Genomic DNA, 13569 nt, shown 5'->3' with positions numbered 1-13569 from the left:
GTATAAGGCTTCATCCAAGTAATGCACCTCATCACCTTATCATAATTAGCCGCCTCCAAGTTAATGCCAATGGTAGAAGAAGTAAATAAAAGTTCTTAAAATTCTTAACAAAGAGTAAATTAGAATAGTAAAGGGTTGCCACTTTATCCTTAATTTTATGGATAATTCTCTGGTAATTGATAACAACCCCATTGAAATGAGAATCATTTCTTTCCAACCAAAGAAATCAAAGGATAAGGGAGGGAATTACATTTCTGACATGGCTTTTAGACTTAACAAACCAACAATCAAGCAAATAGTAAATAGAAATCCTCATAGTGAAAATTTAAAGATGGAAAATGTCCTCAAAATAAGTCCAAATTTTAACAGCAACGGGACCAGAGATGAAAACATGATGCATATTAATGTTAACATGGTAACAACATTGGAATTTAGAAGGAAGGATAAAACCTCTTCTCCTCATTCTCATATGTAGGAATAAGTTTATGTAAAATTTTTCAAATAAAAATAGAAATCGTATAGGGGAAGCTTTTATGCCAAATCATTTTAAAAAGCTTAGAAGACCCATTTTTAGCTCTAAAGGAATGCCAAACATCTTTAACTCTAAAAAACCCATCTTTAGTGAAAGTACAGAGCAAGTCATCCTTGGAGTTAATGTTTAGAGGAATCTTTAAAATAAGCTGAATAATAAAATCAGGGAGAGCAGTAGAAAGTTTCTCCAAATCCCAACCATTATTAGAAAAGAAATAATTAACCTTCACATAAGCAATGAAAAATGTGTTCAATAAAGAATCAATCGACTGACCATTCAGGCAACGATCTTGCCAAAAGTAAATATTTCCATTACCAAGACCCCACATAATAGAAGGCTCAACATTCCATTTAACAAAGAAGTGCAACTACCGAACTTTAGAATGGCCTTTACTAAAATAACACATGGTGGGATGTCTTCTCCCATAATACTTGGCCATCATAAAATTGACCCAAAGACACACATTGGCCCAAAGGTTATACCAAAGTTTGAAAGAAAAAGTGAAAGCAAAATCAAACATAGTCTTACACCCATAATCCCCTTCTTTCAAAGTCCCAACACATTTACCCCAGGATAACCAATGAATCTTAAAATTGTTCCTAGAACCCTTCCAAAAAAAATTATTAAAAATTTTATCAATTCTATAACACACAGTCTTAGTAGGAAGAAGGGTTTTAAAACTATAGATTGGAATAGAACAAAGAACACTTTTAATAAGAATAAGGGCCACCAAAGCTTAAGAAATTAGAATCCCAAGAAGACAGTCTGTTCTGCACCACAAAATTTAAATCATCAAAGAGAAAAGGCTTCTTACTACCCTTATAAAGAGGAATACCCAGATATTTTAAAGGAAAAAAATCTTGAGTAAAGCCAGTAAGATTCTTAACAGCCACAATACAATCAGAAGAAATATTCTTAGCAGCAATAAAATAGCACTTATGCTTATTAAAAGTCAAACTACTAACCGATTCAAACTGGTCAAAGAAACTCACAATTTTATTAATCCTATTCATCAAAGCATTCAAAAAAATAATGAAATTATCAACAAAACATAAATGAGAGATTTTGATACCACCTAAAGTTCTGAAATAAAAACTAGGATATTTATTACGAAGATCAACAAGGCCACTAGAAAGGTAATCTGTAATAATAATAAATAGCCTAGGGGAAATAGGATCCCCTTATTTAAGCTCATGAGAAGCCATAAAAAAACCATGGCTCTTACCATTCACAATGATGGATTAAAAAGGGCTTTTAATACAAGACTTGATGAGGTTAATTAAATTATAATCAAAACCAAATAATCTAAAGTTATTGTAAATAAATTCCAATTTACATTATTTTAAGCCTTTGGAATATCCAGTTTCATAATCATATTACCACATTTAACCTTGATATCCATATCTTGACAAAATTCTTGCTCCAACAAGATATTGTCAACAATGGCATGACCTTTGACAAAGCCTATTTGAAAAGGAGAAATAAGCATAGGCAATTAAATAGTTAACCGATTTATCAAAATTTTAGAAAGCAGTTTATAAAAAAATAGTACACAAACTAATAGGTCTAAAGTCATTCTAGGAATTCACAACATTGTTCGTGGGAATAAGCACAATAGAAGTAGAAAAAAAATGTCAGAATAGGGTTACCATTAAAAATATCAGTGATAACAGAGAAAATATCCTTATAAATAATAGGCCACATTTTCTAAAAGAAATTAGTAGTGAAATCATCTGGACCAGCCACAGAATCAATATTCATACCAAATAAAGTATCTTTAACCTCCTCAAGAGAAGGAGATTTAGATAAGACACTATTATCCTCTTGAGAAATAATATTAGGAATAATGGATGGATTGGTAATAATAGACGCAGTAAAGATTTTATTAAGATGGTTTTAAAGTGATTAATAGCCAAATTAGTAATCTCAGCAATATCCTCAGAAACAAAGCCATCCTCACGAGAAATTTAATGAATGCAATTAATAGCACGTCTGTTGTTAACCAAAGCATGAAAATATTTATTATTGTTATCACCTTCTGCCAGATGCTTGACAGCCACTTTCTGCTTCAAAAAAATTTCTTCTTGAGCTTGAAGTTTATAAAGCTTAGCTTTAGCCTCTTTCAAAAGACAGAGATTGGAGTCAGAGGGATCCAACTAACAAAGATCCTCAGTAGAGTTCACCCTGTCTTTCATAATTAAAATATTGGAAAACAATTCTTTTACAGCATTATGATTCCACCAATTCAAAACTTGCTTAAGCCTTTTCAATTTAAGTTAAAGTTTATTCATACCAGAAATAGAATCATTCAGAAAAAAGGGGCTTGCCAATTATTCTGGACCACATTAAGAAATGAATCATGAAGAAACCATATGTTTTGAAATCTAAATTGAGAAGGTAGACCCCTCGCTCTTTCCTTAATTTTGATTAGAAGAGGAGAGTGATCAGAGAGGGTGCGGCTAAGGTGGTCAACCTTAGTCAACGCAAAAGAATTAAGCTAAGCATTATTGAATAAAACTCTATCAAGCCTTTGCCACAAGTGCCCACGATGCCAAGTAAAATTATTGCCAGAAAAACCAATATCAATAAGGTTAAAATCCATAATCATATCATTGAAATCCTACATCAACTGATAGATAGGAAGAGAACCCCCTATACGCTCAATTGGGTTTGTAATAGTGTTAAAATCACAACCAACAAGCCAATGAAGGTTGTAAATACTATGTTATTGAGTGATTTGATGCCATAAAATCCTTCTAGTATAACAAGAAGAAGTAGTATAAATAAATGAAGCACATCATTAGAAATTAGAACTCTCAATATTATAATGCAATACTTGGGTAAAATCCTTAATTATATCAATTCTAACATAATCTTTCCAGAAAATCTAAATTTTATTGGCAACATTCAACTTAACATGTTTAAAATCTAGAAATTTAGCAGTACCTGAAAGTGCTCAGATGACACTAGAAAGTGTTCTGATATCACTTGAAAGTTCATTAGGGATGCTAAGCCATTATGAACTGGCCCAAGGCTAACAAAGAGAGAAGTGAATTGAATAACTTTAAAACCAAAGATAAAACTCAAACCAAAATCACCACAGAAATCAAAGTGCGGAAATTAAATGCGGAAGTAATAAAGAAAGAACACACCGGATTTATAGTGGTTCGGTCAAACCTTGACCTACGTCCACTCCTTGGAGGCACCCTCCAATTATTGCACTAAACTAAGTGTCTCTCATTTAGCCCTCATAGCTAGGCGGAGAAGCCCTTACAAAATCACATCCACCTTCCTTGGTGCGGTGGAGTCACCGGGTCCTTTGACACCAAAGTGAACTTCTTCTTTGGTGAACTTCCCTCGAGACAAGCCTTGAATCCGATGGTATTAAGATGCAAGCCTGCCAGAGCAACCGTGTGGAATCCCCTCCACACTCCCTTGAGTCCCCCCTCAAAGGATCTTCTCCCTCTCTCAGACTTCACCTGTTCATCACTCCCTTTCAAGCTTTCTCTTCAAGTTTCCCCCACAAGAACGAAGCTACAATGGTTGCCTAAGACACTTACAAAGCTCCTTGACAAAGCTTAAATAGAAGCTCTCAAAATGAGCTCATTAATGCAAGTTGCCGACATTATCGTATAGGACGATAGACATATCATCCTGTACGATCAGTATAATTTAAGCCCAATTAGCCGGGACGATTTGAGACAATAAGAAGAAGTTTGTTCATATCATCCAGGACGATAATATATCGTCCTGGATGATTAGAATAAATCGTGGAATATCGTCCTGAACATCGCCCTATAAAATAGCTATCCGATGACCAATCGTCCAGCATATCGGCCAGGATGATTTTGCGATCGTCCAGGCCGATTTAATCGTGAAATCAAGTCATAATTGCTTTCCTTAAATTTCAGAGAAATTTTGGAAAAATTGACCTGGATCGTCCTGGATGATATTTTATAGTCCTGGACGATCCACCTGGACGATGTCCAAAAATAGGTTATTTCTAAATAGATCTGGCGGCAGATTCTTTCTGAATTGAGCCTATCGTCCTGGCCGATAAAAAATCGTCCAGGATGATGTATTTTTGCATAATGACGGCTGCTTTAATGAGGATGCTCTAATAAGGGTTTCTGCTTATGGACAGATCGTCCCAGACGATGTTACCAAAAATAGAACTCTTTATGGAGCAACAGAAAATCTTCCAAGTTACAAAACATCAGGAGCCTTACCAAATACAATAGACTCAAGAAAGGAAAAATGATACAAATTGACTCAGACCTAGTCTACCTAATCTTGAGCTGATTCCAAACTGAAGTCCGATCGTGTGAACCTGAAATGTTATTTAAAAGATGTCATAGAGAAATAAGAATGTTTGTTATCATCAAAATCATAAACCATTGATCGACAATAATCTCCCCCTTTTTGATGATGGCAAACAATTTTATTTGAATTTTCAAAAAAAAAAAAACAATTTCTCCTAATCTCCCCCTCACTAGAATCAACCCTTTAAAAAAAATAGGAAAGATAAAAAATATTTTTGTTGTTTTTAATTTTTTTGAAAAGAAAAAAAAAAGGATACAAATTTAACATTACGTTCTCCTCTTTTGACATTATCAAAAAGAGAGGAGGCACAAATAAAAAACAAAACGAATAAGAGATAAAAACGTTTCCTGATCTAATGAAAAAACAAATATTTTTAAAATGAGAAAGTTACCTTTTGGTTTTAATCAAAAACTTAGTAGAATTGGATTTGACAATGCATAGCCCAGAAAAGATTAGAAATTCATAATTTGATAATGTAAACTCAAGTTCTTTTAAAGGCTAAAAAAACTTTTTAATTCAATATCCAAATCAAGGAATAAACGTGAAAAAGAAACATTAATTTTTTAAAACTCCTTTCATAAAACATATCTAGTAGAAGATCAATGCACGAATTGCTGAATCAGGAATCAAGATTTTCAAGCACAAGTTTCGAACATATCAAGGATTTTTTTAAGTTTTTAGTAGTATAAGAAAAAATAAGCATATTTTTTTTAATGGGCTCATTTTATGCCCTTTATCACTTGAATGGCTTTTTGAGCATCTTTTGATTTTAATACACTGTGTATTTTTTTTTTTAATTTGGCGTCATTGCGCATCTTTTGGTTTGGCATCATTGGCCATTTTTTTAATTATTTTTAAAAAATATGCTTTCTTTCTTATATTTTCAAAACTAAAGTAAACCCAAATTATTGACTAGATGATATTAACATGAAATCTTCAGAATTTAAAGCATAGAAAAAGCAATTTAAAGATTTTGCATTCAGTTGAGCATTCAGTTGTTCTTCCTTATTCCATTGATTAAAAGGAATATCAGTTTTAACTCCATTAACAATACGTGATGGTGATGAATAATCAGTTAAAATCATATGCCACATGCGAAAATTAATCGATTGCAAGAAAGTAGTCATGCGAATTTTCCAAAAATTAAAAGGAATATTTTCAAATAAAGGTGGTCTCGTGATTGAATAACCTTACGCAATATTATGATTTGAAAAATTAGCCATGGATCAAAATTCAAAAGCTTTTAAAAACTTATTTTATGAATCCCGCTCTGATACCACTTGAAAGTTCGTTAGGGATGTTAAGCCCTATAGAACTGGCCCAAGGCTCATTAAGAGAAATATGTGAATTGGTAAAAACTTACACAAAACTAAAACCAATATCACCACAATCAAAACCAAGGTGCGAAAATTAAATGCGAAAGTAATAAAGAAAGAACACACCGGATTTATAGTGGTTCGGTCAAACCTTGACTTACATCCACTCCTTCGAGACACCCTCCAAGTACTGCACTAAAATAAGTGTCTCTCCTTTAGCCCCCAGAGCTAGGTGGAGAAGCCCTTACAAAATCACTTTCACCTTCCCTGGTGCGGCGGAGTTGCCGGGTCCTTTGACACCAAAGAGATCTTCTTCTTTGGTGAACTTCCCTTGAGACAAGCATTGAATCCGACAGTATTAAGATGCAAGCCTGCCGGAGCAACCGTGTGGAATCCCCCTCCATACTCCCTTGAGTCCCCCCTCACAGGATCTTCTCCCTCTCTCAGACTTCACCTGTTCCTCACTCCCTTTCAAGCTTTCTCTTCAAGTTTCCCCCACAAGAACGAAGCTACAATGGCTGACAAAGACACTTACAAAGTGCCTTGACAAAGCTTAAATATAAGCTCTCAAAACGAGCTCATTAATGCAAGTTGTTGACATTATCGTCCAGGACGACAGGAATATCGTCATTTACGATCAGTACAATTTAAGCCCAATCAGCCGGGACGATTTATGACGGTCAGAAGAAGTTTGTTCATATCGTCCAGGATGATATCGTCCTGGACGATCAGAACAAATTGTGGAATATCGTCCTGAACATCGCCCTGAAAAACAGCTATCCGATGACCAATCGTCCAATATATCAGCCGGGATGATTTTGTGATTGTCCAGGCCGATTTGATCGTGAAATCAAGTCATAATTATTTTCTTTAAATTTCAGAGAAATTTTGGAAAAATTGACCTGGATCATCCTGGACGATATTTTATAGTCTTGGACGATCCACCTGGACGATGTCCAAAAATAAATTATTTCTAAATAGATCTGGCGGCAGATCCTTTCTGAACTAAATATCGTCCTGAATAACATCCCGGATGATGTTACCAAAAATAGAACTCTTTATGAAGCAACAAAAAAATCTTCCAAGTTACAAAACATCAGGAGCCACACCAAATACATTAGACTTAAGAAAGGAAAAAATATACAAACTGACTCAGACCAAGTTTACCCAATCTTGAGCTGATTCCAAATTGCAGTCCCATCGTGTGAACCTGAAATGTTAGTAGAAAGCAGTCATGAAGAAATAAGAATGTTTGCTATCATCAAAATCATAAACCATTGATCCGCAACAGTACCAAGTAATTTATCCACAAAAATAAGAGGCTCAAGCAAAATAAGAATAGACACATTATGAATATGAAATAAATTTTTATTTCTAACCTTAGATGATGGGCAACCAATACCCAGGACATTCCAAATAATGGCGTTAAACGTAAAAAACAAAATTAATGGGAAGTATGCGAACGTGTGCTTCTAGGGGACTGTAAGAAAACATTTTTGGATTTTCTACCTCTCTTACCACAACCCTTGGAGAAACTCAAATCATGATCTTCTCTAGCATATCATTTAGCCAAAATATCCACTTCCATATCAGTAAAAGCATCACAAAGATAATGATCAGGTAAAGGAAGCTTACTATCATTTAAATTACCTGAAGGCCCCTTAGAAAGAGGCAACTCACCTTTCACATAGAAAACACCATCTTCCAAAGTAGAAATATTCCTCTCAATGCCTCCACATAATTCCTTCACACACTCGATTTGGACATTAGGAAGGTTTTCTTGTTGAGACAAATCATCCTCCAGCAATAAAGGCTCGGCTCTTTCAGTAATTAGATCATTAACATGCTCATTCATAATCATATATTAAAGAGGATTAGGACAGTTAGTATTAACATCAGTAACAACCATTTGAGACAAAAGCTTATTGTGATTCATAAGGATATGATGAGGAAGATGGTTCAGGTATGCTATTAGAGTTACTAGGTAACATTTGTTTCTCCCTAATAGATGGAATAAATTTAGTAGCAATAATTGGTTCCATGGTTTGAACACTAAGGAAATCATCTCCAATAGGGGGGGGGGGGGGTCGCCAAAGGGGGGGGGGGGGTGAACTGAATGAGATCAAGCTGAAGATTAGCCACTTTATTACCCTAGGATATTCCACCTTTACCATCCACCACAGTATGATTCAAAATAGCATTGACATGATCATTCAAAATATCCTCTTGCACTTTAGAATGCTTGGCAATTTCTTTTTCCTTCTTAAGGTGCAGATGCAATTTAAAGCATTCACTCAAATCATGCCCGTGCATATTAAGATGAGAATAAAATATCAGATAATTTTCAAAAGCAACCTTTTGGAAATAACTGTTCAATTCAGAACCTAACCAAATCTCCGTAGGATGTTTTTTAAAAATATCTAACTCAGCCAAAACATGAGCCGCAGACGGCCGTGAGACCGAAGCTGTGGCCTGGTCTGTTTGCAATGGCCGACCAAGAATGGAAGCAAGCCCAAAAAGAACTTGAGAATTAAAAAAAGGAGCTTCAGATTAGGGAAAGAAACCCAAACAGGAGCAATTGGCGATTCCTCACGAACATCAAAATCAGGTGACCATTTTTGGAGTCTCATTTGATAAACCAGAATATAATAAGATCTCCTTGAAAAAATTTGGCTGTAATCCATGTCGTTGCTCAGTTGGATCGCCACATGATGGGTGTCAAGTAATCTGATATGAAAGGAACTAGAAAGCTTCAAATTCGTGAAAAACTTGTGAATAACATCGAGATTAGGTAGCCTCAGAATAAATTTACCAATAAGAGTACGAGCGAAGGGGGAAGCTAACTGAGACACAACCGAATCATCAAACATTAAGGCGGGACAACCCTAAAACGACGTATGAACGAACTGAAAGGGGGTGGGAGAAGTAGAAGATCCAATAAGAAAAAGCTTAAAAGAGTGGGATTTTCCATTCGGAACAGTAGGTATCAAAAGGGTAAAATAATGACGGGGTTGTCAACCCCCAGAACTGTGAAAAACGATTAACAAAAGAAAACAAAGCTCAAAAGAAGCATAAAAAACATGAAAAACATGAAAAGGGAGCAAAACCGAGTCAAGAATCCACAAAGACCTCTCTAAAAAAAACTAGAACACACGGGAAGCCGTAGAACACCAAGATAGCCCGAAGCACCAGAGCGAACGACTCAAAAATAAGAATAAAAACTCGCAGGAAAACCAACCAGGAAGCCACCAAACGAGTGCACGAAGAGGAACCCTAGAATCGCCCCAGAATCGCCTCGAATGCCAGAGCCAAAGAGACGTTGTGAAGTTCTAATGAAGTTGGAGCACCATTCTGACTAAGGCATAATCACCTATAAGTCAAAGCTAGGTATAAAGGTTGAATGGAGTTCATCTCCATCAAAAAATGAGGTCAACAATCATCATATCATTATTTGTAGGCAAATATTTATGCATTGAATTATTGTATGATGATATTAAATTGTGTGGCAAAGTTAACTTTTATCATATTATAGATCTATTATCCACTCATTTCTACTATTTCATACTTGACATAATTATAGGTTTATGTGATTATAGTTATAAATAAATTTAATTCACAAATTTATTGTGATGATTTAAATTGATATAAATTAAGAAAAAGATAATCAAATATTTTTTGCACAACTAATTCACCACCTCCATTTTATTCAGACCTTAGCCCTCATCAATCTCATCCATTCATGTTGTATCTAAGAGACAACATTAAGCTAGGCTAAGGTCAACTCTACTAATCCAAACACTCTTTAGTTACAAGAATTGACTAATGAGACCAAGTCAATAATATGGATCAATATTTTCTCACATCTAGAGACCCATTTGACATGATTGTGTCAATACCTGAGCTCAACCATGACCAGCTTGATAATAATAACAACCATAGAAGGGTTGGTGACCAAGAAAAAATCACAATCATCGAAGCCCACTCGTTCTACTTCTCCAAATAAATATGCTCACCTCCAAGGAGGTAACATGTTTGAGATAGATATAGAAAGAAGAATAACACAAATGGACTTACGAGCGATACACAACCATATCGAGTGTGGGTACCGAGCTGGATACCCAACAATGAAGTGATGTGGCACATTTTTATTAGTCTCCCAACGCCCTCCGCACTCCGCACAGAATAATAAGCCCAAAGCAAAAATGGGTAGGAAAAAACACTGAAAAAAGTGAATCTCAAATTCTGTCCGCCGTTTATTCACCTAGTGGCATAATATTTAACTAAAGGCAACAACGTTTTTTTGCTACACAAAAATTAATTAAAACGGAAACTAGCTCCGGCGTCAATAAAATACATGAAACATTAATTATTGGATAACTTACGCAGCAGCAATGTCTTTCAAAATACCAACCAATTCCTCCAACGCCTTATAAGAAGACCCCTCTTTCCCCACAGCCCTCGCCGCCTCTTTCTTCATCACCTGCATTCCCCGTCGCACCTGCTTCCCTTCCTCACCTTCCATCAATTCCTTCACAACCTTCGCCACTTCCTCCCTCCTCACCACCCCATTCTCCCCTTCCTTCACCCTCAGCGCCACCTTCGCGCCTTCCTCAAGCAAAACCGCATTCATTTTCTGCTCTGCGTAAAGCGGCCACGCAACAATCGGCACACCATTCACCAAGCTCTCCAGCACGGAGTTCCACCCGCAATGAGACACGAACCCACCAGTCGCATTATGGCCCAACACCTGACGCTGTGGCGCCCATGACATCACCGTCATCCCCCTCTCCTTCGTGTTCTCCACGAATCCTTCAGGAAGAAACTCCATAGGGTCATCTCTGCTCTGATTCGGGTTAAAAAAACTGCCACTCAGCCCGGTGTCGCACGCCGCCCGCACCACCCATAGGAATCTCTGTTCGCTCATCTCTAATCCGAGCGCAAGTTCTCGCGTCTGCTCCCATGACAGAGCACCGCCGCTGCCAAAACAGATGAAGATGACCGACCCACTTGGATGCCGATTCAGCCACTCTATGCAGTCATGTGAGTGATCTTCATACCACATATCTGAGTCCGACGCTGTAAGTGGCCCGATAGGCCAAACCGGAGGCTTTCCACCGCCCCTCTATTACAAAAAGTTATAAGTAAAAATGTTTAATGGTAAATAATTACTTACCTCAAAGCATTGATAAAAATAAATAACTCCACCTGTTTTAGAAACTTGGCGGCGCCTGCTTCCAAGGCTTCAAAGCTGTTCACTAGAATTCCATCGACATTATTGTACTTTCTTGCTCCGTGCACCACAATGGCACAAGTCTCGCTCTCCCTCTTCTGTAAAGGAGACAAGAAATCCACGCCTTTTAAGGGAACGCAACCGGGCAGCTTCAGTGGCTCCGGCAAGTCTCGGAACTCGCCGACGGTGGACTCGTCGAGTGCTGGGAGGTGGAGCTTGAAGGATAGGAAAAACAGGTTCGAGGTTAAAAAAAGGTATGTTGGGATGTGGAGCTCTTTGACCATTGACAAGTGGTCGACTCCGAAGAGGTCGAAGATGACAGCGGCGATTCGGGTCGTCTGCTGGAGAGAGATGAGGATTTGTCGGAGTGGAGAGACAGAGTTGGCCATGGTGAGGGATATGCGGACGCCGATGTCGGTGTCGGCGGGGAGTTCTAGGACGGGGAGTTGGATTGTGGAGATGGAAGAAGGAAGGGAAAAGGGGAGGTCGGAGAAAGTTATTATTGTTGCAGTGAAGTGGTGGCGGAGAACGAGGAGCTTTGTTAACTCAACGAAAGGGGTGATGTGGCCTAATCCTGGGCTTGAGACGACAACGACGTGGGGAGATGAGTTTGCATCCGCCATGGCCGGGTTCAGAGCTTCGTCTCAAGCCCTCGTTTAATATATATTGCACCAATCTATAATTTAATTTAAATATTGTAATCTTCAAAATAATTAGTGATATTTTTTTTATGATAAATTAAAATCTTATGAATTTAAATTTGCATAATTTAGAATTTTAAAATTTAATTATAAATTATGTAATTCTAATAGAAATTATAAAATTAAAATAAAATAATCAATTATGTAATTTAAAAGAGGGGTGTACGAAGGGCAGCACTCGGTTGTGTTGATTTTTCCATATATTTATCTAGAAAAATTGGGTGGCTTTCTTTTGTTAAAACTAATAATTAATGTTTTATTCATTAAGTTAAGCCATATCTCCGACAAAAATATATCGGTCTATTTTTCTGTGTTTTGAAAAGACATCATTAAGAGTTAATATATTGCACCAATTTATAATTTAATTTAAATATTGTAATCTTCAAAATAATTAGTGATATTTTTTTATGATAAATTAAAAATCTTATGAATTTAAATTTGCATAATTTAGAATTTTAAAATTTATTTATAAATTATGTAATTATAATAGAAATTATAAAATTAAAATAAAATAATCAATTATGTAATTTAAAATTTCATGATTTAAGAATCCCTCTACACTTTTGGCTTAATAAGTCCATTTATATTAATTTTTAAAATTTAATGTAATCATTATTGAATAGAATATTCTAGCTCAATTTCTAATAATTGAGGGCTTTCGTCAACTTCAGTACTACAACTTGTTTTTTTTTTTTTTTAATGAAATGCATCACCTTTAACGTTCCCACCATCACTTCAACATCGTACAAAAATAGCAGGTATATTAGTCAATCACTCATCATTAACCGAACAAAAACTTTATGACAATTATTTTTTATCTCTTAGTTGAAAGATTTGATTATGAATTCAAAAAATTAAAAATAACGTAAATGTAAAAAAAATAAAAAATAAAAAATAGAATTTTATGTTAGATTGGTTTGATCAGGTAGGTGTGACAGTAATTTTTTCCGAGCAAGAAGCAACATCCAAAGGAAAGTTAAGGTTAGGCAAGAGACGGTCTTTAGCGGGAGAGGCAGTAGGAAAAACCGAAGGGACAGAAACATGAATAACAGGGATTGAGGTCGGAGTATGAGCCGTGGAGGAAGAAGGAAGTGCTACAGAAGGTTCCACAACAGGAGAAGGAGAAATTAAAGTTGTAGGGGGAAGATTCGTATTTAAAGCAGAGTTGTCAGTAATTTGCAAAGGTGGTTTAGAGGAAGGGAACTGCTTCCTCACAGCAGGATGCCGACTAGTACTCCTTCCCCTGGGGTGAGAAGCAGGCGGGATAGTAGGAGCTGGGTTTGGATTAGTATAGCAAAGAGAGAAAGGATGGAAGAGAGAGCCACAACCTTTACAAGGTGAAGGTTTCTAGTCATACACAACCTTGAGGTTCATGTCTTCCCTTTCAATTTCAATCGGGATCTCATTGGGGAGAACAGAGTTTTTATTAATTTGCACACACACCTGACAAAAGTGAGTCTAGTTCGA

General features: G+C 36.3%; 1 protein-coding gene across 1 annotated transcript; it reads right to left on the bottom strand.

Annotated features, from left to right (window-relative positions):
* Positions 1 to 10391: 10391 nt before the first annotated feature.
* On the bottom strand, positions 10392 to 12041 carry LOC110104547 (hydroquinone glucosyltransferase-like). Its single transcript, XM_020833706.2, has 2 exons — positions 11377 to 12041; positions 10392 to 11293 (listed from the first exon to the last, which is right to left on the bottom strand). The coding sequence occupies exons 1-2, from the start codon at positions 12022 to 12024 to the stop codon at positions 10550 to 10552; spliced, it is 1392 nt and encodes a 463-aa protein (XP_020689365.2). The 5' UTR covers positions 12025 to 12041; the 3' UTR covers positions 10392 to 10549.
* Positions 12042 to 13569: the final 1528 nt, after the last annotated feature.

The sequence above is a fragment of the Dendrobium catenatum genome, unplaced genomic scaffold (assembly GCF_001605985.2).
Source record: "Dendrobium catenatum unplaced genomic scaffold, ASM160598v2 fragScaff_scaffold_586, whole genome shotgun sequence".
Classification (NCBI taxonomy): Eukaryota; Viridiplantae; Streptophyta; class Magnoliopsida; order Asparagales; family Orchidaceae; genus Dendrobium; species Dendrobium catenatum.
This window is presented reverse-complemented; position numbering and strand designations above follow the sequence as displayed.